We start from the raw sequence: 27,719 nt of genomic DNA, 5'->3' as shown, positions 1-27,719 counted from the left end.
AATCAGTCACTCAGTTTGTGACGTCACGACAGGCCCAGGCTCGCGCCCGCGGTCCCGCGCTGTATCCATCATTCATTAGAGGTCGAGATGAGTTAAACTCTTCACTTCTCTTTTACGAAGAAGTCAAGCAGCGTAAGTTGTCATGTGGGATCCGAATAGTGTTGCATGGTGTTCAGTGACTCTGCCTATTGCTCTTGTTGAATAATTAGCAAGTTTTGATGTTCATTATATGGAGAAATAAAAAGCTGCCTGGACAAACATGCACTTATTTATTTTCAGTATATTTTTTCCGTAACTCTTTTGTAACGTCTTTTATTTTAACACGTATGTATGTTATCAGAACCCTTCAAATAAGAATAAAGATAATGTTGAACTGAGATTTTACAGCGTTTGCAGCATTGTGACACTGCCAATTCTACATGATGTATTTCAATCAAGTATGCAAGCTCTGACGATCTTCATTTAGGGGTGCTCTGTCATTAGTGATCTTTACGTTTTTATCTGTTGTCAAGAATGAACCAGAAACAGTCAGCCTAGGTTTGTTAGCAGAATCAGGACGACACAGTGACAGGTGAGAAGAGTGGCTTTTAACACCTGGCTGTTTTTATATTGTATAAAATCTATTAATACACAAGTGTTTGTAGGATTATATATGGACCAATCATAAAAAACACATAATTAGTCAAATATAGAAAAATAAAAAACAACATTAGTATGATGAACAACTTCTCAGCTATAATTTTTAACTACAGTAGGTAATTATTAGCTTGCATATTGGTTGTTTATAGCACTTAAGCACATATTAATTCTGTATTCTTCATGATCATATTCTGCATCCCATAATCCTAAACTTAACAACTACAATGACTACCTTACAAGCTATTAATAAGCAGTAAATGAAGAGTTTATTGAGGCAAAAGGCATAGTTAATAGTGAATGTGTTTATCATTCTAAAGTGTTAAAAAATTATTTAGGATACAAATGACTGGTTATTGTCCAGCAGTGTACTTAATGTGTTATTTTCTTCTGTATGTCACTATTCCCTGTATGTACATGTTTCAAACACTACTTTATTTGCTATAGACAGAGGGAGTAAATGAGACAGAAGGTTTCAGTGAGGCTTCAGAGGTAAAGATTATTTACAGCATTGTCTATGATAAGATATTTCTTTTAACATAGACTAATCAGACTAATGTATAATAGAACAAAACAGAATAAAGTAGTATGTGAATGTGCAAGTATCCATTACTGTGTGCCATGTACTGTACATGCAACACACACAAAATACAATCTGAAATATGTAAACAATAGTACCCTTATAAGGACATCTTTGTAACTTATACTCAAAAAGGTGCATATTAGTACATTAGAGTACCAATATGTACCGTAATGTACAACTATGAAACTTTTTGGGGTAAATAAGGTACAAAGATGTGCTTTTAAGGGTACTGTCCCAGTGACAAGCTGTTGTATTTCTTTCTTTCTTTTTCTTTTTTCTATCTTTCTTTCCTTCTATTTTATAATCATATATAATAATATAATCATAAAGCATATTAAGCAAAAAGGTATGATTAAAAATAAAACCTGTCAATTAGACAAGGGTTAACTGAAAAAAAAACAACAACAACAAAAAAAAAACAGGTATAACACTAGACATTCCGTCCCCCCCACTTTTGAAATGATGGCTACGCCCCTGAAAATAATGTTAATGTTTATATTACACATACAATAATATAATTCGTTATAATTGGCTAAAAAAAGAGAAGCTTCTTAAGAAGTGTCTGATAGGTCTGTGGGATTTACCTGATGGTGGGTCGGCCGAGGCCCCGTCACAAACTAGAGATGGCAGCATGTTTTAAGGTCATCAGGAGCAGGAAAAGAAGAGAGAGAATGGCAAGACAGCATGGATAAAAGATTATTCACCTTGAATAACTTTGCATTTCCATTACAAATGAAACAAGAGCAGCATAGCAGGGTTGTATGACATGTCAGCAGGTGGTCCTATTGGCTGGTCTTAATATTAATGATTGAAGTTGGCTTGATTCTGGCACTTACACAATAAGTCCACTTATCAGGAACTTTTTTATTCTGGAAGTGGACTTATCAAGTCCAACAACCTCACGGTAACACTCCTAATTTTTATATATTTTTTATATATTAATGAGGTGAGCCAAGTATGAATTTTTAAAGGAATTAATACTTTATAATGTTACAAAAGATTTCAACTTCAAATCCAAGCTTGGTAACACTTTATTTTAAGGTGTCCATAATACAGAGTAATTACCTAGTTAAGTACTTAGCAGTAACCGTTGTACTTACATGAAATAAAATGTACTTACCATGTAACTAAGCTATGGAACAGCCTGTACTTACAGTTTGTAATTATATAGATGCAATAGGCAGCTACTGTTACACATAAGTAACAGGCCGAGTCTGTTACACAGCAACTTGTGTAACCAAAAGATTGTTACATGTGTGGCAGACATTATACAACGTAATTACAAATGTAAATACACATGCATAAGCTACTTAAAATAAAGTGTATCAAGATTGTACTTAAGTGTACTTCATGTGTATCTGTACACCTTATGCAGCTACACCTTAGTTTGATTTAACCCACAAGTACACAGCTTAAATACATGTAATACCTTTCTAATTATAGTAAAATTACAGAATATTACACAGGCATAAGCTACTTAAAATAAATTGTATCAAGATTGTACTTAAGTGTACTAGTAGCGGTGTAACAGACTCGGTCTGTTACATATGTGTAACAGTAGCTGCCTATTACATCTACAGAATTACAAACTGTAATTACAGGCTGTTCAATAACTTAGTTACATGATTAAGTACATTTTGTTTCATGCAAGTACAATGACTACTACTAAGTACTTAATTAGGTAATTACTCTGTATTATGACACCTTAAAATAAAGTGTTACAAAAGCTTTTCTTCTAAATTTTATTTTCATCAAAGAATTAGGAAAAACAAATGCATCAAGGTTTCCACAAAAATATTGAGCAGCAAATCTGTTTTCAACATTGATAAAAAGAAATCTTTCTTGTGCAGCAAATCAGCATATTAAAATGATTTATGAAAGATCAAGATATTTTTTTATGAAATCCGAAAGCTTTATGACCCTGCATATACAGCAATGCAAGTACCATGTTCAAGGACCAGAAAGGTAGTAAGGACATCATTAAAATAATCCATGTGACAACTAATTTAATAAAAAAATATTTTGGTTTTCTTTGTACAAAAAAGTATTCTTGTATCTTCATAAAATTACGGTTGAACTATTGATGCCACATGGACTATTTTATCTATGTCCTTACTACCTTTCTTAACCAACTTTCTGGGCCTTGAACATGGTAGTTCCTTTGCTGTCTATGCAGGGTCAGAAAGCTCTCGGATTTCATCAAACGTATCTTAATTTGTGTTACAATGATGAACAAAGGTTTTACAGGTTTGAAACGACATGAGGGTGAGTAATTAATAGGGGTGCAACAATATCAAAATCTCTCGATATGAAGTTCACGGTACGATATGAACCAAACGAAGACTTCGCTTTGAAACGCACAAAAACAGACTTGATGAAGGGAATAAGCCATATTGTGCTTTCGAATTTAGTTTGTTTGACACATAGTGTGCCCAAGCATAATGGCCCAAAACACAACTTTAAAGATCTTTTATGTTAGAATAAGAAGTTTAAATATATTTAAAAACTACACTTTTTGCCTGGAAAACCTATCGTTTTATATCATCATGTGACCAAGATGACACAGAGAGAGTACTGCTATCGCGATAATATCGTTATATCCCTAGTAATTAATGACAGAATATTCATTTTTGAGTGAACTATCCCTTTAAGGGTTTATTTTTGTTGTTGTTCGTAGTGTACCATTTGGACCAATCAGACACACATTTATTCATTATATTTAATGTATAATCCAGCAAACCCTCTCATTCAACAAACAATCTGTGAGGGTCTATGGACCCTTCCCCCTGAAAGAGCACCCTAAAGGGCTCAGCTACCAGGGCAACCATCTGATAAGACCGTTTTATTGCTCAAAAGTATGTGAGATGTGACGTGCCGTAAGAACGGACCCTTCTGAAACCCACGCAATGCCCATACAAACAAAACTTTCCCCCTTGTCACTCATAGACAAACCTTTCTACAGATAAACATGCATCCCAGGACATTGTGTGTATGATTTTAACTATCTTATATAGTGTTTCTTGCATTGTATTTTGTTTTATGCATGCTTTATTTTATGCATGCTTTATGCATGCAACAGAGTCAAGAACAACCTCTGAGTTTCAAGAGATTGCAACTTCGGCCATCGAATGGAACCATCCACAGGGCTCGCAAAATCATTAGCCCAACGTCCCGGGGCTATTGTGTTTTCCAGTCAGGCTACCAAAATGTATCACTGCCCTGCCCGATGGGCTACATTAAATGCAGGGCTCCCACGCAGTGCTCCCTCTAAGCTGAGCGCGAGAAATAATGTGAAATAATGTGCCTCGCGCACACAAAAATTAGTTGGGAAGCCATTTGATTGAATGCCGCCTGTAAACGAGAAAGAATAGCAATGCTCGGGCAAACTGCTATAGAGCTTGTCACGACAGAGTTAGAACCGGTGAATGCGGTTTACAGGTTTCATAGAAAGAGAACGATACACCAAATGAGTCGCTGTAGAAACTGAATACGTCAATGGTTGCGGTGCGCTCAACACGAGAGACAACGCAAACGCAATGACATGTGAAATAAAACGTCCTCATGTATTAAAGAAGAGTGGCTTGATTAAGAACTGGAAATAACGGAGGATGGGCAAAGAACGGTAACAAAACTCTGAAACATGATCTGTCACACACAAGAGTATTGTACAAACTGTACTTCATAACGATGTTTAGACAGCTATAGAAGAATTCATATGTTCACTTTTTTATATTTAAATTACAGATCTCCGCTTAAGTTTTGCTTCAGTTTGTATTCTATTCTATTCTATTCTATTCTATCAGTTTAAATAGTTTGTTTTGATAATATATTATGTTAGGGTTATATTATAAACCTGATAAATAACTGACCTTGTTTTTGAGTCTTTGACTTTGAGTCTCTTGCTCATCAAGGCTGTATTCATTTCAAAAATACAGAAAAAAACAGTGATATAGTGAAATATTATTGCAATTTCTAATATTGGTTTCCTATTTTAATACCTATACTTTAAAATAGCATTTATTCCTGTGATCAAAGCTGAATTTTCAGCATCATTACTCCAGTTTTCAGTGTCCCATGATCCTTCAGAAATCTTTCTAATATGCTGATTTATTATCAGTGTTTCTTTGATTCTTTGATTAATAAAAAGTTTAAAAGAACAGCATTTATTCAAAATAGAAATATTTTGTCTTTACTATCTATTTTATCCATTCAACACATCCTTGCTGAATAAAGTTTATTTAACTTTCTTTAAACCTTTTTGAAGTATCTTTAAAAAAAGAAAGAAAAAAATTTCTGACCCCAAACTTTTGAATAGTTTATATTGTAACTAAATCTCTATTTTGTCTAAACACTGTTCTTTTTAACTTTTTTTTTTTTTTTAAATGTCACAGGTCCCAAAAATACAGTATAAAAAAAAATTCAAAAGCAGCACAACTGTTTCCAACATTGATTAAAAATCAGCATATTAAAATGACTTCTAAAGGATCATATGACTCTGAAAATACTGCTTTGCTTCACAGAATTAATAACATTTTAAAGTATATTAAAATAGAAAACATTTATTTTCAATTGCAATAATATTTCACAATATTATTTTGTGAAATAATATTCAGTATTTTTCATCAAATAGATACAGCCTTGATGAGCATAAGAAACACTTTAAAAAAATGTATTGATCCGAACTTTTGAACTGCAGTGTATTGTACAGTAAAAATGTTTTCTCAGGTAACCTAAAATATACATCATTTAGTTACATCAAGGGTCAAATCAAATATAAATAGCACATTAAAGTTAAAAGTTACACACTTTTTTGTGTGTGCGCTGTACAGGTCTGGTATAAAGAATGCTTTTGCTCAGGTGCCCGAAATGTCCGCCCAATAGAGAAAAGTTTTGCTCAGCAAGAAACAAAAATTGAGGGAACATTGCTCCCACGGGTCCTTAAATTTGATACAGCTAAATTGAAGATTTTACGGCCTTAGCTTTAAATACGTTAAATGGTATTAGAAATCATTTTTAAAATTGCCTTAAATAGATTTTTAAGAATTCTGAAGATACCTTGTAAATAGTAAAATAAAACTCTTTCCTTGATATTCGTTGATATTTGTGTATTGAAAATGTTTTTGTTTGACATTTATGGTCTTTATTTTATTTGGGCTAGTTAAATTAATTTTCGGGCTACCAAAATCTGAAGAGTACCTGCCCGAAGGGCTACCGGAGATTTTGAAATTTTGCGAGCCCTGATCCAGACCTTCTTCAGAAGCTTCACAGGACTCTCGCTCTCGTTGCAAGCATCCAAATGCAAGTATCGTTCCCTGCACCACACAGAGGTTTGTTGTAAGCTATCGTATACTGTGCTTTGAATTAGAGACTGATGGTTCTTTCAGTCTCCCCTGTTTCTGTCCGGTTTCATTCATCCAGTCTCACTTACCCTTCCCATGTACCATGTATGTGTGATTTGTGTGTGTGTGTGTATGTGTGTGTGCGTGTATATATATATATATATATATATATATATATATATATATATATATATATATATATATATATATATGTATGTGTTTGTTTAGTCTAGTTATGTGTTTGTGATTTAGTTAATAAAACTTTGTGCACAATACATATGAGAATTTGTTTCTGATTCCCTGCTTGCAACAAAGTCAATTTAACGATTTCGATCTTGTTACATGCTCTGAGTAGTACTATACCTTAAAAAAAAGGGTATTGCTCTTACCCTGGAAATTAAGATTTCTTTGAACTCATAAAAAATCAATACTGAGTGTTCACTAGACCAGAGGTCCCCAACCACCGAGTCGCGACCCACTAGCGGGCCGTGGAAGAATTCCTACCGGGTCGCGAGAACGTTCGGGAGGAAAATGTGTATAGATATGACGCTCTGTTATTTATTGTGTGTAAATGATTTTTCTAATTATTCTGTATTTTCATTGTATGAGATTGGTATCGAGTAGCAATTTGACGATTTCATGTTAAATTAGTAAATAAAAGATTGCTCTGATCTGTCATATAGGCTATTAGGGCTTAAACGTATTGCAGTTGATCAAATCGGTATGCCGCGCTGTCTGAAACACGTCTCTATGCTTGTGCACACTTCGGGTGTGTGCCAGTACAGCGTGCACAAGAATTGAGACGTGTTTCAGACAGCGCGGCATACCGATTTGATTCCTCTTTCATGTATCCCTGCGTTTAAGATACATATGCATGGGGGGTTGCAGTTACGTCGCAATACTGGAAATATTTCTGTTTTAAACCATGAAGGCGAGCCAATGGATATCACAACAGCAACGTGTAAACTTTGCGCAATAGTTATGCCGGTGAACGTCTTAACTTCAGTCATACAGAAAGTGAAAGTAAAAAAAAAAACTGATGGAGTTTTCTAATGCTGCATTAACAGCGCATATTCTCAAGAGACAAGAGACGAATATACTTGAACATGTGCTGATAACAGATGTTAGCAGATTGAACTGTTAGCAGATTGAAAACCATCTGATATCTACACTGTGATTATTTTATATAGCAATATAAATAATATTCAATATAATGCCACAATCAACACTTTCACAATTAGTTAATCTTGGCGGCTGTTACAGTAAAAGTTTTCAAGAGAGTTACACATGTAATGCTCATTTAATGCTCATTGCTCTTCATATCATATGCAGAGATATTAGCCAATCATAGCAGTGGGCATTTATACTGAAGCCTCACAGCAGATACGTCCATTCCGGCAGAGCGTTCAAATCAGAGGGCTAAAATCAGGGTAGAAAATGACTATTTATACCTAAATTATGACCTGAAATAGTAAGTGCACCTCAGGAAACTTTAGACAAATAAGATAAAAATGCATTGCATGACCCCTTTAATGTACATGCAGTGCTTACCGGCCGAGTTTGTGTCTGTACGTTCATTGGCTGCGTCTGTGGTGAGTACATCAGAGGGGCGGAGCCTGCATTCTGAGCTGGGTTATATGGAGGCTAAGGAATGAATCATCGACAGCGAAAAGGTTAGGCAACTTCCTTTTGAAGCATGATATATAGTTTCCATTCACAGCACAGGATACAAAATAGCAAGAGCTCATCATTATCTGAGTGTGTGCATACTGACTTCATTTCTTTGTCAGACAAAACCCTGATGAATACATTAACCTCCAATCAATCCACAGCAACAGAGTTTATTTAAACGTGTCTGTGGAGTGTGTATATATATATATATATCTGTCCAGAGTGTGTGTGTGTGTGTGAGAAAGTCGTGGGATCATTACAGCACCTGTGTCGGCTGGAAACACTATTTATAAAATAGAGACAGTGTTCCTTCAGGCTGGTGGTAACCATGGTGAGGAGAGCAGAGCAAAAATCACTCATAACATAAAACCACAGCACTTTGTGAGTGTGTGTGTGCCAAAACATCAGCCGTCTAAATGTAATACACAAGTCTAAATGTCACAGTTAATTCAGACCCAACAAAAGCAAAGAACAAATCTAATTTCTGGTACAAAATAAGGTGACCCAGAATGGCAACACCAAAATTGAATGAGTTCTCCTCTGTTTTAAAAGATAAAATATCAGGTGAATAAGCATAAAATTGAAAAAAAAGACTGTTGTGTACGGTGTAGGTACTCACCCCTCCACCTGTCTCCCAGCCCTTAAGGAAGCGGTACGAGTGGCCGGCAGGGACCGATACCTGAGAGAGGGCGGAGGATGTGGCATGGCCGGGAGGGGTGCCTGCCAAATTAGGGTGAGTTTTGGTGAGGTCGTGACCTGGGTATGGAGAACCAGGGAGTCTGGATACCTGTGGAAGGACCACAAACAACATTTACACAAAGTGTTCATACCATAGCTCCTTTCAATTATACATAACAATGTTGTATATTCCCCTGGTCGTCAATTTATTCTTTCCGTTTGCATCTTTTATATTGTTTTATATAGATATAACACATTACTAGAAAAAAAAAAAATCTATAATTAGTTTTTCAAGAAATGTGTGTGTGTGTACATTAGGGCTGGGCGATATGACGATATTATCGTATATCGACGATATCTGGTAAGTATCGCGATGCCGATGTCAACAGTCAGGTAGCAGACGATTTTGACATTATCTGATTTTTTTTTTTTTAACAAATGATAAGCCTAGTAAGTTACAAAAAATATTTTACACAGCCCCATAGTCACCATACAGGTCTTTTTGCACGCGCGCTGTTTTCTGTGCAGAGCACACTCACACAAAGCAAACACACAAAAGCCGCCTCATATATACGTGAACACTGGACTGAGCTCTCTTTCTCGCATTCTTACACATTCGAATTGACAAATACACACAGAATTATATCCAAATATCCCAATCGGTTATGTTTTAAGTGAACGTAAAGTGTTGAGAAAGAAAACAAGGGTGTATTGGATCCGTGCATTGACAGTAGCCGCTGCCGCCAATCATTAATGTTAATCAAAGAACAAAAAAAAAAATCCCTCACCGATCTCGACTGAATCACTTTTGTAACCTCAGTTTATATTTTATTTGCCTGTTGTTCGGCGCTGACTACTGTAATGGCAATGTGCATGCGTATGCAATTATTTTGGATATGCATTCCAGTATAATTTATCCTTATTTAATTTCTGAATATTTATTTAAACAGACTGTATAATGACGAAAAACCACAAACATGACAGTTATAATTAAAATATGCAAATTCCTTCACAGCCTATTCATACAGCGCGCACACAGTGCACTATTTTTACAGAATTTTTTTAACAGTGTATACAGTATAATTATGTTTAATTAAGCTGAGATATAGCACTATAAATTATTCATTCATTTGCAACAAAACTATAAAGTTTTGTTTCAAACGGATGAAGACATTATACTATATCTCAGCTCGCTCCTCAACATGCACGCGTTCGGAGATTCGGCAGCCCAACACTGAATATTAAATTTTGGGCGTTGTATTTTGATTAATACAAAAAAAATTATAAAAATTAAAATACAGAAATGGAATTTAAAATTACCCCTGCTTCTAAATAAATAAAGCAGTTATTTTTATTTAGTTAAAAACGGGCCAAAAGAGATCTCCGAACAAGGCTACCAGAAAAAAACAAAAAACCTTAAGGTTTTTGCTCAGAATTCTTTTTAATTCCTGCATGACTTTAGTCATACATGATAAATATCAAATAGCTTGACAACAAGTTTAAAAACAGCACTACAATTATTATAATCAAGGAAATTAAACTTACCATCATGAAATTTGTCTAATGCCAAAAAGAAAGGGAAACATCGGAAAACAGGCATATTTATTCAAGACATTACTATATGACATCAACATGCATTTATCATTCTTACAATCACCGCCAGAATTCCAACTTCACTATGATGAACTTAAAATTGGGTTCTATTATTTTTCCTCAACAGTTCTCCTCACAAAACGAAATTAATTTCAGACACAAATTTGATAAGAACAGAGTGGAAATTATTAGCAACACCAACCTAACAGCAATGTTTTCTGTTCGTTTAAGCACAAACTAAGAAAAGTAATACCAAACTTTAATGTGGCAATAATTAAGACCAAACTGAACATGGTGTGTGTATGGTGCATGTCTGCAATGTTGTCTCGGCGGAGGAGGGGTGTAATTGAGGCGGGGCTTAGATACACAATATTATCGAAAATCGGGATATTTTTTAAGGCGATTATTGATAAGATATTTTTGATATATCGCCCAGCCCTAGTGTATTTATATATACAGTTTCTCAGAGAAGTGAGTACATCCCTCACATTTTTGTAAATATTTTATTATATCTTTTCATGTGACAACACTGAAGAAATGACACTTTGCTACAATGTAAAGTAGTGAGTGTACAGCTTGTATAACAGTGTAAATTTGCTGTCCCCTCAAAATAACTCAACACACAGCCATAAATGTCTAAACCGTTGGCCACAAAAGTGAGTACACCCCTAAGTGAAGTGTCAATATTTATATCATGGCCACCATTATTTTCCAGCACTGCCTTAACCCTCTTGGGCATGGAGTTCACCAGAGCTTCACAGGTTGCCACTGGAGTCCTCTTTCACTCCTCCATGACGACATCACGGAGCTGGTGGATGTTAGAGACCTTCCACTCCTCCACCTTCCGTTTGAGGATGCCCCACAGATGCTCAATAGGGTTTAGGTCTGGAGACATGCTTGGCCAGTCCATCACCTTTACCCTCAGCTTCTTTAGCAAGGCAGTGGTTGTCTTGGAGGTGTGTTTGGGGTCGTTATCATGTTGGAATACTGCCCTGCGGCCCAGTCTCTGCTTCAGTATGTCACAGTACATGTTGGCATTTATGGTTCCCTCAATGAACTGTAGCTCCCCAGTGCCGGCAGCACTCGTGCAGCCCCAGACCATGACACTCCCACCACCATGTTTGACTGTAGGCAAGACACACTTGTCTTTGTACTCCTCACCTGGTTGCCGCCACACACGCTTGACACCATCTGAACCAAATAAGTTTATCTTGGTCTCATCAGACCACAGGACATGGTTCCAGTAATACATGTCCTTAGTCTGCTTGTCTTCAGCAAACTGTTTGCGGGCTTTCTTGTGCATCATCTTTAGAAGAGGCTTCCTTCTGGAACAACAGCCATGCAGACCAATTTGATGCAGTTTGCGGTGTATGGTCTGAGCACTGACAGGCTGACCCTCCACCCCTTCAACCTCTGCAGCAATGCTGGCAGCACTCATACGTCTATTTCCCAAACACAACCTCTGGATATGACGCTGAGCACGTGCACTCAACTTCTTTGGTCGACCACGGCGAGGCCTGTTCTGAGTGGAACCTGTCCTGTTAAACCACAGTATGGTCTTGGCCACCGTGCTGCAGCTCAGTTTCAGGGTCTTGGCAATCTTCTTATAGCCTACGCCATCTTTATGTAGAGCAACAATTCTTTTTTTCAGATCCTCAGAGAGTTCTTTGCCATGAGGTACCATGTTGAACTTCCAGTGACCAGTATGAGAGAGTGAGAGCGATAACACCAAATTTAACACACCTGCTCCCCATTCACACCTGAGACCTTGTAACACTAACGAGTCACATGACACCGGGGAGAGAAAATGGCTAATTGGGCCCAATTTGGACATTTTCACTTAGGGGTGTACTCACTTTTGTGGCCAACGGTTTAGACATTAATGGCTGTGTTGAGTTATTTTGAGGGAACAGCAAATTTACACTGTTATACAAGCTGTACACTCACTATTTTACATTGTAGCAAAGTGTCATTTATTCAGTGTTGTCACATGAAAAGATATAATAAAATATTTAGAAAAATGTGAGGGGTGTACTCACTTCTCTGAGATACTGTATATATATATATACAGTGCCCTCCATAAGTATTGGAACAGTAAAGACAAAATTGCTCTGTTGGCTGTGGAGTCAAGACATTTGCAAATATGATTAAAAGATGAATATGAGACAACACTACAGAATGTCACATTTTATTATTAGCCGTTTCAACACATACATGTTTTACCAAATAAAAAGAACAGCACTTTTAGAGTTCATCCCACTCATTGATGTGAGCATAAGTATTGGGACAGTTGAACATAAGGCAGATATAAAAGATTAAAAGCTATTATTTAGTTGCAGATCCCTTGTGCACAATCACAGCAATGAGTCTGTGACCCATAAACATCTCCAGACTCTTGGTCTCATCCTTTGAAATGCTTTTCCCAGCCTTTAATGCAGCCAATTCCAATTGTTGCTTGTTTTGGGGAGTTTCTGCCTTTACTCTCCTCTCCAGCAGGTGAAATTCATGTTCAATCGGATTTAAATCTGGAGATTGACTTGGGCAATCTAAGACTTTCCATTTCTTTGCCCTTATAAATTCCTTGACTGAACTGGCAGGGTGTTTTGGGTCATTATCCTGATGCAATATGAAGCACTTCCCAATGAATCTGGTGGCATTTTCTTGAATTTTGGTAGGCAAGATGGTTTTGTACCCTTTCAAATTCATTCCGCTACTGTCATCATATATTAAGTCATCCGTAAAGTTGAGAGGGCCTGTTCCAGAGACAGCCATGCATGCCCATGCCACGACACCACCTCCACCATGCTTTACAGATGAGACTGTATGCTTTGGATCATTGCAGTTCCCTTTTTTTCTCCACATTTTTGCTTTCCCATCACTTAGATAAAGGTTCATCTTTGTCTCATCGGTCCATAAACACAGTTCCAAAACACTTCTGGCTCACCTTTGTGCCGTTTTGCAAACTCTAATCTTGCCTTTCTATTTTTGGTGCTGGTCAGAGGTTTGCATCTTGCTGTGTAGCATCTGTAATTCTGTGTCAAAGTCTCCTGAGGACAGTAAATTGTCAGAGCATCACAATTGTTAGTGCATTGTTGGTGATTTTATAGACACGTCTTTTAGGATTCATTTTCACAGCTTTTATGATTTGTCGGTCATCAACTACTGTTGTTTTCTCAGCCGATCAGGTCGTTGTTGGTGTCGCTGGTGGTTTCCAAACTCTTGATTTCTCCATGCCCTTTGTTTTTGCTATAGCTATAATTGACTTCCTCTTTTCTTTTAGCATCCAAATTGCTTGCTTTTCTCTCAAAGTCAGCTCCCTCGTCTTCATCCTCGTTTGTGTGCGTCATCATCGAATGCAAGATTCAGAATGCAGAAGTAATGGATATAACTGATATGACACATTACCTGCTTTTAATATGTGAAGAATTAATGCAACAGGACACAGCTGATCACTTAGAAAGACCTGTGAGGCAACTGTTCCAATACTTACGCTCACATCAGATAGAGGGATGAAACTCTAAAAGTGCTGAACTTCTTAGCTGGTAAAACATCTATGTGTTGAATCACTCAATAATAAAATGTGACATTCTGTAGTTTTGTCTCATATTCATCTTTTAATCATATTTGTAAATGTCTTGACTCCACAGCCAACAGAGCAATTTTGTCTTTACTGTTCCAATACTTATGGAGGGCACTGTGTATATATATATATATATATATATATATATATATATATATATATATATATATATAGTAAGGATGCATAAATTTAGAACTGTCTGGAACTGATCAAAAGTAACATTTATGTTACAAAAATATTCTATTTCAAATAAACGTTTCTAGTTTATTTCTAGTTTCTTTCACAATTATACAGTTTTTACTGCATTTCTTATGAAATATAAGCAGCCTTAGTGAGCAAAAGAAAAATTTTCAAAAACATAAACAAATCATGCCAATCCCAGATTTCTGAATGACAGTGGGCATATAAATAAAAATGTATAATATATTAATTTATATAACAAATATTTTAATTGTGGGAATGTGAGCAATGTTAAATATATTTTAAATATCTTATAAAGGTTTTTGTAAAGGTTAGGTTTGCATCTGTTCTATTGGGATAAATGGTCTTTTTCAGGTCAACTACACTTATGGCACAGCAGTATGAGGAAAATCTTGCTGAGCAAATTATTTCAAGCTAGTTAAACTGTTGTATGTATACATGTATATAGCTAGCTCAGACAGATAGTTAAAAGCATATATCAACTGTTTATACTAATAATGACAAAATAACTCACAAAAATATGTACAATAGGACCACACACTTTCACATACTCGTTTCAGGCCTTAGGACTTGTCTATGTATATACATTAATGACTGTAAGTGTACAATGTGTGTGTGTGATCACTCACACTGTAGACCGCCGTCACCCCAGAGTGGGTGGGAAACATGCGTTCCTCTAGTGATAGCGCTGCTCGAGGGATCCTGGGAAGGGTAAAGTTAGAGAAAATCTTGCTAATAGCTGTAAAATGTCAATTTTAGAAGCCAAGAAGGTCTGAACACCTATAAAATATTAGCCACAAGCAAAACATCCAGCAGTGCGTTTCATAATGACAAGCATTCAGTTCATTCAGCGATAATGGTGCAGACTCTTTCACACCAATTAATATTACTGTCAATTTCCTCCAGTGACTTGCAATTGGAGCAAAGGTTCAAGAAAGTTAACACAAACACATTTTCTCCCTCCCTTCTTCAAAATGCCCAATTCAGGTTTTCAGTACATCCCGTACCTCCACAGGCCAGGAAGATGTCAGACAGAAATCCTGACATGGAATTTCAAATATGTGAGAAGCAGATCAGTGCCCTGTTGGATACAATGTGTGTCCGACTCCTAACACATTAAACAAATGCTGAAAAATTCCTCAGCAAAAATCCAAATACTGTTACTGGACCACCAAAAATGGCCCATCTAAAGTTTATGCACCTCTTTACAGTTGTTGTTCCATTCCAAGAAATTTATAACAGGTATGTTTAGTTTGCAGGTGGCGAGAAAGACATAATGGGAATTCACAATTTGTATGATATCATCATGGTTTTACCGACAATTAAATGTTGAGCAACATTTACTTCCCTAAAGGAAGTCTTCCAGCAGGGTGAAAGAGTTCATAATCAACATTGCGCTGTCATACCTGTCTGAGGTATTCTGTGACACGAATGACAGGGTTGCTCAGACATACAGTTATAGTCATGGATAGTTAAAAAGACAGATGGATGTGACAGAAAAAGAGAAAGAAAACATCAGGAACCGGCTCCGGTGGTTACAATATCTGTGTCTGTAAGTGAGCGATGTGCAGATCACATGGTTTCGGGGAAAGTGGAAGAGATCTGGCTTTCCTCCGTGCGCTTCATGCACAGTTTTTAGTCTTTCGGTGAAACCCTGCCTTCTGATTTGCGCTCTCTATCCCATTCTCCCCCCTCTACTTCTTTGGCTTTCTGCCAACCTAAACTCTGAGGGAAAAAAGGGGGGATGGGGGAAGTAAGAGCTGGGAAAAAACAGGCAGGAAGAGAGGTATACTGTGTGACGAGAGGGTTTCCTTCATTTGTAACAACCCAAAACGAGTATGTGAATGCATTCTTCCGTGTAGGGAATCTGACTTTGGAAACCTATGTTCCAGGTCATCAGGGACATATCGGTGGTCCTCCTAACCCAAGTTCAGAGAGGTGCACCAGAGGAATGCAGCTTGGGAGACGGCCCACAAGGCTATTTGATCAGGTTAAAACTGATAGCTGACACTCGCAAGGCTCTGGCAGGACACAAGGCACGACTTACTGGAATTACAGGCTGATCTGATTCCTGTGTTAGCAGTTCGGCAGTCTATTGCATAATCAAATCCCTTTGCATGGTCATGGAAGTGTTTTTATGGCACGACGCGCAAGTGTGTGCACAGGTGTAAAGAAGCGAAGAAGGAATTTACCTATTTTCCAAAACCGAAAATAGATGGTGTGTTTACAATTCAAAACAAACACAATCTATTCAGTAAAGCTCCATTTTTCTTATGGCCAAAATGGGAACATCGACTCAATTAAGGAAATTTGGGAGGCGAGTCCATTTTAGGTGAATTATGGTTGTAAATTGGACTTCTAAAAAGAGCAACCCACTGAAAATGAGTAACATTGTAAGGACACAAATTTTCAAAGAGTAAACTGGGTTTTGTTGTTATTAAGCATCACTAAAATATCCTATTAGTGTAAAGGTCTCTGGAGAGTGGTCCTTTACTCTCTAAACATTAGCTCTTTAATTACTGACAATAGAATGAGTACAGAGGAAAGCAAAGGATGAGATGGCAAAACTGTGTAGACTTAAACTTTCATAGTAGCTTACTGCAAATCCAATTAAGCACCATATGGAGTAACAAGAAAGAAAGAAAGAAAGAAAGAAAGAAAGAAAAAGAACTAACAAATAAAGGAAGAAATTGAGGACAAGGAAAGAATGGAGAAAGAAACAACCACAGTAAAAGAAATAGGGAAGGAAAAAAATGGAAAGAAGGGTTAAATGACTGAAGGAAGAAAGGAGTGAAAGGAGTAAAAACAGTGGAAGGTAGAAGGAAACAAAAAAAGGAAGGAAGGAAGGACAAGCGAAGAAAAAAAAGAGAAGTTAGATATACCAGAAGTAGATCATCTACGTGGCAGGCAGAGGGTCTACATCTGAGGGAGGGAGAATAAAAAGAGAAAGAGAAAGCTCAAGAGATGTATTCTTTGCTAATGTGAACCTCAGGTCAGAATGTGCTATAAATGCACAGTATGATTTTCAGGACTGTGTTCTATGACACATCTCATGTTATGGACAAGATATGCATGTAATTCACTCTTAGAGGAATATGGTCACTGAGCATATGTGACTCTGGACCACAAAACCAGTCGTAAGTCGCACAGGTATATTTGTAGCAATAGCCAACAATACATTTTATGGGTCAAAATTATAGATTTTTATTTTATGCCAAAAATCATTAGGATATTAAGTTAATATGTTCCTTGAAGATATTTAATAAATTTCCTACCGTAAATATATCAAAACTTAATTTTTGATTAGTAATATGCATTGCTAAGGACTTAATTTGGACAACTTTAAAGGCGATTTTATCAATATTTGACCCTTATGACTGGTTTTGTGGGTCACATATGTAAAATTCATTAAATGCAGTTCATGTACACTGTACATACTGCATCAAGACTGCGGCCAACACAGCAACTCTAACAGTTGAGAAACAGAAACCTAAAGGTGAAGTGTAATCGTTCGCTGCTTAATTTGCAGACAACTTTACATAAGACATTAGTAGTTCTCCCCAAAATCAGAAATACTGCAGTTTTGTGGTGCTATGAAAACACTGCTTTGTGTTTGACTATCCTGACCAGCAACAATGGCTTAACCAATGGCACGAGTTTGGGGCGGGGTTATCCGTTTGCCTAACCAATGGCATATGGAGTGTTTGACAAACCTGTGTGAAACCGTATTGATTTTTTTCAATTCTGTGTGGTAGCATCTGCTACTGTGCAAAAACAAACACTGCACCTTACTGTTAACATGAAATCAAAATTAAACTAAGGTCTTAAGGCCTGTTCACACTAAGAACAATATTTTTTATCATTCATCAGGTGAAAAAAAACTGAAAAAAAGTTCTTAAAGTGATTCCAACGAGATTGTTCTCCTGTGTCTCCAATGAGATTGTTCTCCTTATCATTATATTTGTCGCCATTTACTTCCGACATCTGAGCCACTGAAGATGCAGAGGATTAACATGACTTCTGCTTTGAAGTGAATGCGCCGATCCCCAATCTGCCTAAATGTGTCTATGTTCGTGCAAATCATTTGTGATCCAACCTCACCTACAGAAGAAGTGAGTATAAGGTTTTTTTATGAATCTTTGCAAATTGCCTCTCCTAATAATGTGCTAGCTAGCCAGTTTCGCGGCTAAAGTAAACAGTACTGCTCATCCCCCCACGGAAGAGAAGGCGGGGTCAGGAAAGTCATTATTATGACAAAAAAACGGCTTGCTGAAAACAGAGCTGATTTTGACAGGGTAAAAAAGGTGTTATTTACACTACCATTGAGTTTTTAACCAAAGTATGTTATAGACTTTTAATTAAGACCCTAAAGAATCATATCAACTTGTGCAAAATGGGCATCCGATGACCCCTTTAAGTATCATTCTTGTTGTAAATGGGCCTTTACTGTGAATGACTGATGAAAAGTTTATTTTCATAATCTTTCATTAAAATAAGTTGATCCACAGTAAGAAAGTATTTTTTTTTTTTATAAATAAATTAATACTTTTATTCAGCAAGGATGCTGATGAATAATGAATAAATTGGTAAAAAAGTAAAAGTAAAGACCTTTATAAATGTTACAAAAAATTTATATTTCAAATAAATGTTGTTCTTTTGAACTTTTCCACAAACCTATTAAGCAGCACAACTGTTTTCAACATTGATAATAATAAATGTTTTTTGAGGATCAAATCAGCATATTATAAGAATGATTTCTGAAGGCTCATGTGACACTGAAGACTATAAATATATTCAAAGTATATTAAAACAGAAAATAATTGTAACAATATTTCGCAATATAAATGATTTTACTGTTCTCTGATTAAATAAATGCAGTCTTAATGCGCATAATGAACTACTTTAAAAAAATTTAAAATCTGACTAAGCCCAAACATTTGACTGGTTGCACATTTAATTTCGGCATCATGTGGAAATGCAAAAAATGTGTTCAAACAGGTTTCGCAGTAGTCCCACCCCCAAACTCATGCCATTGGCTGAGCCAGAAGCTGACTCGTCAAATTGCTCAATGTAATGTTTTTCAAGCATCACAGTGCCAGCCAAAGCTCACTACAAACTGCTTACTTGTAGTCATCTGTACGCATTAAAGTGAAATCAGATAAACTAAAATTACCTACTTTTCTTTCAAGAACGAGAGTTCCTTATCTCTCCTTGTTTAGCATTTTCCTGATAAGCATTCAGGACTGACTGACTGTGTGCAAGGGAGATGAAAAGGGGAAAAGCAGGTGACAAGATGTGCTGGAACTAAGAAAGGGGCTGCGTTGAGAAGTTTGGGGTCGCGGCAGGCGGTGTGTGTTTGAGACTCTCTGTGACCTAGGCGATTGTTGGCAGGCGGTGGGAAGTCTCACACTCTGAATGCTAAGCAGCACTGCCATTGTCTGAGGGGCGCAGCGCCAGTAGCATATGTTACCCGTCGCTCTGGCAACCACTCCCTCCAACACCCCAACCCCCCTCCGCCTTACACACATGTTCTCGACGCAGCATCATCACCAAAGGCACGTCCCACGAGTAGGAATCCCATCCGCTAGGTCGATTTTCTCTGCTAGATGAAGCAATACAGTGACTCCTGTGCACAGGAAGGGGTTGTAAATGCGATTTATGCTATCATGAAATCTCAACAACTGGAATACAGTGATATGCATCAAGTGATGTAATCATTGCCATCCGACATAAGTGTAACCATGTGTACACACAATGGTTCATTTTTATGGCCACATGTGGTTTGTGGTCGATGTCGATCACCCCTGAACAGCCTGAGCTGATATAATACGATTTCCAATTAAAAAGCAATAACGACTCTTTGTGGGAGATATAAAACCTTTGTCATAGAGAACTACGGTCTGAAACTGATTGGGAAGATCTCAACAAAGCTGAGATCACCGGGTGATACACATGGCATGACATGCCAATGCAGTCGCTGAAAAATGAGAAGTTTGAAAAACACTCTGCTTAAACAGTCTGGGCTTTCTATAGAGTAGGCAAACAAAAGCAATCAAAACAATCAGTTTAAAGAAAACCAGGTCCAAAATGTTTTAAGTAAACTAGTAAAAATGCGTCTATTTTACTATTTCCGTTTAATATAATTAGGGCTGGGATATATACTGAATATTCGCAATATTATCGAAAATAACTGTGGTGAGGATACAAAATTAGGGAATATCATGAATTTTGTCATAATATTAAAAGTTTAGTTTAGTTTTCTGAGGACGATAAGCAAAGTTTACACCTTTCTCGTCTCACGAGTATGGCACACACATGTGATGTGTGCGCATTCGGTGAAGAGAATCAAAGGTTTCTATTTACAGCTTGTTTTTGAAGCGGTATGCATTTTAGCCAATCACAAATACGTCTGTCGAGCACATGAACACAATGGCCAATCAGAGGTGTTTAAGTTAGACAGAATTTGTTCTGGTTCCAGCTTTTGTTCAGTATGAGCTCTGTATGCTTGTGAATACTTTTTTTTTTATAAACAACAAAGAGTGAACACAATGTTAAAAAGTGATTTATTGCAAAAAATATTATTATATATATTGAATACTGTCCAAATTTGAAAAAAAAAAAGATTAACTGTTTATTATTGAATTTTATATATTTTATTATTATTTTTTTAATTTTATTATATCATCAGCATGACAATTTGAGAAGTGTCTGATGTTTTTCTTAGCATTTGGTTATGACTCAACCTGACATGTCAAAACTTGAAGATAATATCCAGTATGATTTTAGAGCATCTTGAGCTTTATTGGAAGCGAGAATTTCTGCAATATTTGCATTTTCTCTGAATAATGCCAGAATTTTGCTTATGTGATAAGTAAGATTACATTTTAAATATTTCTACTTCTATTTTATCGAATTGATTTGTTCTACAATTAATTCCATTTTCTAAAACTTTATTCCCAGGTTTTAATTTGATTGTTGCCTCAGACTTTTGGACCCCACTGCAAGTCTTTACCACTGAACGATTAAAGCCCCGTTCACACCAAGAATGATAACTCTAAAGATATCGATATTAGCATCCACACCAGTGAACGATATCATCTATTTATTCTAAGCGCACGTGTGTCTGCCGCTTTAAATTCTCGAGCTCCTTACAGCAGGATGGATTCTGATTGGATGTCAACGTTTGTATCGTTCATCAGCTGGAAAAATTGTTCTGAAAGTGATTCCAATTATATCGTTTCTCTGTGCCTTTAACTTTATAGTTGTGGTGTGGACTCTTCTATTCTTTAATATTGAGAACGGTATTTAGAACTGTATCTTCATAGTTATCGTCCTTGATGTGAACGGGCCTTAAATCACATGAAAAAGAGCCAAAGGAGTCACTATGCCACATTATACTATTGAGGAAGAGCCATATCAGTGTATGCAAAAGGAAAACAAACAATGACATCCGGAGCAGTTATCACACATGTACATCCAGAGATACAAAAAGAATCAAAGATAGATGTAGTGAGTGAAGAGTGGTGGATTTTCCTATTGATTGATTGATATGCTAAGGAAACTGGATGTCATCAGTGCTTTGAATGAGACTGAAGAATATCAAGTTTTAGTTTCACTCAACTAAATACTTTCATAATACGGACAAAAACAGTCGATAAATTCCTTAAAATATATATGTGTTTGGCTGAAGACAACGTCATACTGGTGTAATGATATAAGGGTGAGTAAACAATGATAGAATGTTCATTTTAGGGTGAACGATCCCTTAACCCTGTTTGAAAACCTTCATTGTTTGAGCAGTTCTGCTTGGTAACACTAGTTGCGCAAAAACAACACACTTCACCTTTAAATCTACCTCAGAAAATCATGGCTCAGACTTGCAGAACGACAGGAATTCTCAAAGAGCTCAAGAGGGTGACCCAGATTTGCAGTACGCCTACTGCTCAATTACTTAACTTGACTAAATAGCCTTTACTTGACTGACTATCTCACGTCAAATCAGGCAGAGATTCCTATGATACATTTAGCCTGACCCACACTAGTGAGCAATGCTTTCATTATGTCACGTGACTTACTTTCAAAAGCACACTAGAATGACATATCCTCATATTCTTTTGTATGAAAAATGTCTCAATAGGTGATGACGGCAAATCAGCTTCAAATACAAGCAGTCTCCTGATTATATTCAAATATTAATAAAACAATAATGCACTCAAGCCACACTTGAATGTCTTTGGCTAGATAATAATAGACTTTCTCTTTTCTGAGAATTTTTTTGCAAGTAATTTTTTAACCAGCTCGTCCCAAATTGATAGTAGCATGCACACACATATAAGATGTCCCTCAAGTTCACAAAGGTGCCCTAACATAACCACAGGTGTAGCTGTTTGCCTGTCGGATAGATAAACAGATGAAAAAAATCCCATAAACTCACACTGAAAATGGATCATGTCTCCAGAAAATAATATTTTATAAACTTGCAGTTGAGCTTATTTGCCTCAAGCCAACATGTAGCCATTTGTAACACCACAGCAACTTCCTATCCGTGCCCTAGCAACCAGAAACAACAGCCTAGCAACTGTACAAATGCTACTCAGGTCTCTTTTGAGTTTTGCGATATGGCCTTCCTTAGAAAAAGCCTTTGATCATAAACCTAGAAAACTGTAAACTGTAACAGACCCTGTACACAAAGCTGGGATTGTCAAGATCCACGAACAAAGCAAGTAACTTAATTACCAAGAGGACCAGCCAACAACAGACACCAAAGAAGTAAATCCCTTCGATGTGATCGATGCACACCCCTGACCACCCTGGTAACGGTTGTGATATTAATAATAATCTCATATCAGTAAATTCATCATCATAATCAGGTAAACAAGTCAAGTAATGTGATCGCAAAGCGAAATCCCCATTGATCTGTGCTGTGGGACACAAGGGGCTTTGTTATTAGTGAAGGATACTGGGTAGGCGGTGGAGGAGCGCTCTGGGCTCCCGGTGGTAGCGACACGGAGGTCAGCGCTGCGCGGAGTTGCGTTGGCGGTGCCGGCCCGGTTACGTGTCCACTAACAGCGACAGCGGTCGGTTTCGGGACCACTTTCGGTGGCAAACTCATTGCAGAAATTTAAACCAAAACAAACAATACGCAGCTGAAAACGATCGCACGTTCCAACAATATCTGGCCGTTTCTTCTCTCTATGAAGGCCGGAACGTGTGTATATCCTTATGCCATGGATTTCATTCAGATCTGGCTGTTAGTACCAAAAATGTCATTTTATCTTTGAAGTCGGGGGTTGTAGCTGCTCTATGCATGGGGACGGTAGGGGGTTGTATCCCCCTCCAGCCACCCTGGATCTCCCCGGTCGAATTGTTCTTCTTCGCCTCCTCAGATGGCTGTCTCCCGGTTTGTTTGCTCCGCTTGGCGTAGTAACATCACATTAGCGAGTCGCATTATATGAATTTCTCATAAAGATGGGAGTCTTAGCTCAACATGGCGTTGTTGCGGCTGCTTCCAGCAGTCCGGCTGGACGGACGACTCGGTAAACCTCGGGTGAGTTCGGAGATGCTCGGGTTCACCTTACGCCACTTCGTATTGATGGGAAGTCCGACACAATTCCAGGAATCGGTTCTTTCGAACAGTTCGCCTCAAAGATGCGGTTTATTAAACGATTCAGTGTTATTAAACGTCGTGACGTAATTGCGACCTCACGTCGTCCCTGACAGAGAGCGTCAAAGTAGGATCTTTTACACATAACTTAGACATAATAAATACCTTTATATGTCTATGCTTTTACACTCGATTGTATTCTTTAATTATGATTTTTTATATAATTGTATACTATTATTATTATTATTATTATATGAACGGAAATGCTGGTATAATTGTTAATGCTTTTGCAATAAAACCAGTCATTTAGAACCATAATACAATGTGCATTTACAATAAACAGTACTAAACTTCATGAACATATCTTGAATGAAGATTAAACACCATTTGTTTGTAAAAACAACATTATATTTATTCATTATGTTGCTAAAACTGTAAAACATATTTCCCGCATATGTAATGTGTAATTTCAGTTCTCAAGGTCGGCGAGTTGTTGACTCGAGAACCACGATTCAGTTCGATCTGTGATCGAATCGTTTTGTGAACCGGTTCATTGTCAAGATCTAAAAAGAACGATTCGTTTACGAATCACACATCGCAATACGCCAGTGAAAGTTACGTCATGAAGGCAGTCTCCACCAAAATTATCCGTCTGCAGTACCGGAGACCGCACTTTCAGGACCGCATTTCTAGGACCCTAGTTTTTTTTGTGACAGCGCCACCTACCGAGTCGGAGAAACGCAGTCCCAGGCAAGCATTTCCAGGACCCTAGTTTTGGAGGACCGAAAAAAGTGCCATCAAAGCAGTATTTCCACCCAGTTTTAACTATATTACAGTTTTTTTAAAGTTTTATTACACCCAAATACTACTTTCCTTATTGCAATTAAACCTGGTTCCTAGGAATGTTGAGTAATTATTGGGTCTAATTAGCATAATATTTTTTTTTAGTGACATACTGCCAAGTATGGTGACCCATACTCGGAATTCGTGCTCTGTATTTAACCCATCCAAAGTGCACACACACAGCAGTGAACACACACACACCGTGAACACACATTAGTTCAGTTTCATTACACAATAGCACAAGGCAAACATAGGGCAATGTTGTACATCTCAAAAGCATTCAAAACAGAACAACAACAACAAATGAATACAAACATTTAAATTAAACAATAAGAGGATAGAAAATAAAAAATAAAAACAAAAGTTATACATGCATTAGGGCAGTTACATAAATTTGAAAAGCTTTAGAATTTGTATTGTTTTTATAAGCTTCTTATTTAGTGATCTCATATTAGAAAGGGTTTCAAAGTATATTTTAAGATCAGTGTTACAATGTAAATTTGTTTATCAGAAAAAGATGGGTTTTGAAAACAAAGTAAAATATCATGAGGTTCTAAATTAAAGGCTTTGTTTCCTTTTTTACATTTATTCATTTAGCTGACGCTTTTATCCAAAGCGACTTACAATTGCTATATATGTCAGAGGTCGCACGCCTCTGGAGCAACTAGGGGTTAAGTGTCTTGCTCAGGGACACATTGGTGTCTCACAGTGGATTCAAACCCGGGTCTCTCACACCAAAGGCATGTGTCTTATCCACTGCGCCATCACCACCATTTTTGTTACGTCTACTTTAAAGTCAACCCAAAATGAAATAGAAAAAGGGCAAAAGAACAATAAATGTTCAATATCTTCAACATATATTTGACAAAAGGTACATTTATCACAAACACTATGAATATATCAGCTAACAGTTGCATTTACAGGATAACATCTGTGAATCATTTTGTAAAGTACTTAGAAATTACATATTTATATGGTAAGATCCAAATGCTATGCCAAGATATACAATGAGGTTTAAACCATTTTGATTTACATGGAGGATTGGATCCAACATTAAAGGAGTTTATTATAAAGTTGTTATTAAAACGTTTATCAAAAAAGGAAAGACCATTTTCAAAAAGTTGGGGATTTTGTAGGTTTATATCATTGATATTTGCATCAGAGAATTTGGTTAAAATTATTATACCACTGGGAATAGCCTTAATTACTTTGTTAAATTCTTTTTCGTTTACAAAAAAAGCCATATTTTGTAATAAAATTCAGGTAAGTGTATAATTGCCCATTCTCGTCAATAAGCTGGTTTACGATTAATATGTTATGCTGAACCCAATTCTCCATATACGATGACCTGTTATTATAAATGATATTACCATTGTTCCATATAAAACACCTGCTAGGAGAAAAATTGTGTTTGTTCAAAAGTGACCAGTAAAGTAATGCTTGTTTGTGCTAATCGGCCAAAGCAATAGGAAGTTTGCCAGTTATATAAGGACACTGCAACAAAAAATTTAACCCCCCAAGTTTTTTAAATAAATGATATGGGACAATATTGAAAATACTTGAAGTTTTTAAGCCAATTAATTTTTAAAATTTGGTTGAAAACCATAAAAATTAAGAACATTTAACCCACCATCAGATGGACACTTTTCTATTTTATTTTATGAGGTTTGTCTTTCCAGATGAAATTAAAGAGTGTTTTATCCATTTGTGAGCATATATCCTTTGGGGCACTAAGCGAAGAAAAGAGGTATGCTGCTCTCGAAAGACCTTCTGCCTTACTTAATAAAATTCTTCCTTGAATAGAAAGAGCTCTCATCAACCATGAATTATACCTCTTTAGAATTTTTTCGATAACAGGTATAAAATTTAAGTTGACCATTGTATCAGTATTTTTAGAGATTTTGATTCCCAAATAGTTTACCATGCTTTTAACAGGAATATTACACACAGTGGATAAGTTATTTTTAAGCTGTAGGATCTCACATTTAGACAAATTTAAGTTCAATCCAGAGAATTTTGAAAAATCATTAATAATATTTAAAGCCAGAGGAACCTCAGAACTATCACCAAGAAAAATTGTTGTGTCATAAGCAAGTTGCGATATTTTAATTTGTCTTTCGTGAATTGCAATACCCTTGATGGACTGTTGATTTATCATATTACTTGAGCTACGACCAAGAGAACTTGAACACACACAAAAACAAATTTGTTCATGACGTGGACAACGTCTTCACGGACTCCTAAGAGAGAGAAAGAGAGAGAAGTGAATGAAATAAGGAACATTTACATGTTATACGCTCTAATTTTAAATTTCATATTTAAAAGATCTTGGTTACCACAGAGCGCACACACATATACGATACAAAAATAATTATATCAATCTTCATACCAGTTAATGTTCATAATAATATTATTGCATACTGTTCAAAGATTTGGAAAAAAAATATTTTGATGTTGTGGGAACAAAGGTTCTTGAAACATTCATGTCAATAAAGCCCATCTGAACTGAGAAAAAAAAAATAATAGCAAATTTAGAGATGCAAGAAATCATTATTGACGTGACTTTTCCTGACCTTTAAATATTTAAAGCGCACATTGTGATGTATGCAGCAGCACTACCTACCACCTGGATGCTCTTCCCTCTTTTCTCAATTAGTTTCTCTATCACCTTATTAAATTCTTCCACTTCACTGAAATAGTAAATTGAGAACATAATCACTGCTAGGTTAACAGAAATACTGTTAACGCTTAAAGAAAAGGATACATTGGACATTGTGTAAAAATGTCAATTTTCTACTCTTACCTGTGATGATAATCAAGACCAGAGAGGAAGGCCTGCTCAGCATCCTGCAGAGACAATTTCTGAAGCCCAGCCAGGCAATATATGATGGCCTATCAAAAGAAAATTGTTCATTGAAATATAGCATAAGGTATAATATACAGTAGGGTTCGAAAGGGCAGAAACATGCACAATACAGTACACAGTAAATG

At 36.7% G+C, this 27,719-nt stretch overlaps 1 protein-coding gene across 1 annotated transcript in view; it reads right to left on the bottom strand.

The window, feature by feature from the left end:
- Window positions 1-23,528, bottom strand: part of LOC306855053 (eukaryotic translation initiation factor 4 gamma 3-like) — a 59,180-nt gene extending 35,652 nt beyond the window's left edge. Inside the window, exons 1-5 of the mRNA XM_079393470.1 lie at window positions 23,242-23,528; window positions 14,911-14,983; window positions 8,747-9,016; window positions 8,110-8,202; window positions 1,804-1,836 (exon numbers count right to left, since the gene is read on the bottom strand). Coding sequence (XP_079249596.1) covers window positions 1,804-1,836; window positions 8,110-8,202; window positions 8,747-9,016; window positions 14,911-14,983; window positions 23,242-23,393 — 621 coding nt within the window. The 5' untranslated portion in view covers window positions 23,394-23,528. The remainder of the gene's footprint in view (window positions 1-1,803; window positions 1,837-8,109; window positions 8,203-8,746; window positions 9,017-14,910; window positions 14,984-23,241) is intronic.
- Window positions 23,529-27,719: the final 4,191 nt, after the last annotated feature.

The sequence above is a fragment of the Barbus barbus genome, assembly GCF_936440315.1.
Source record: "Barbus barbus genome assembly, chromosome: 35".
Classification (NCBI taxonomy): Eukaryota; Metazoa; Chordata; class Actinopteri; order Cypriniformes; family Cyprinidae; genus Barbus; species Barbus barbus.
The sequence above is the reverse complement of the archived record's forward strand: the minus strand, read 5'-3'. Positions and strand labels throughout refer to the sequence as shown.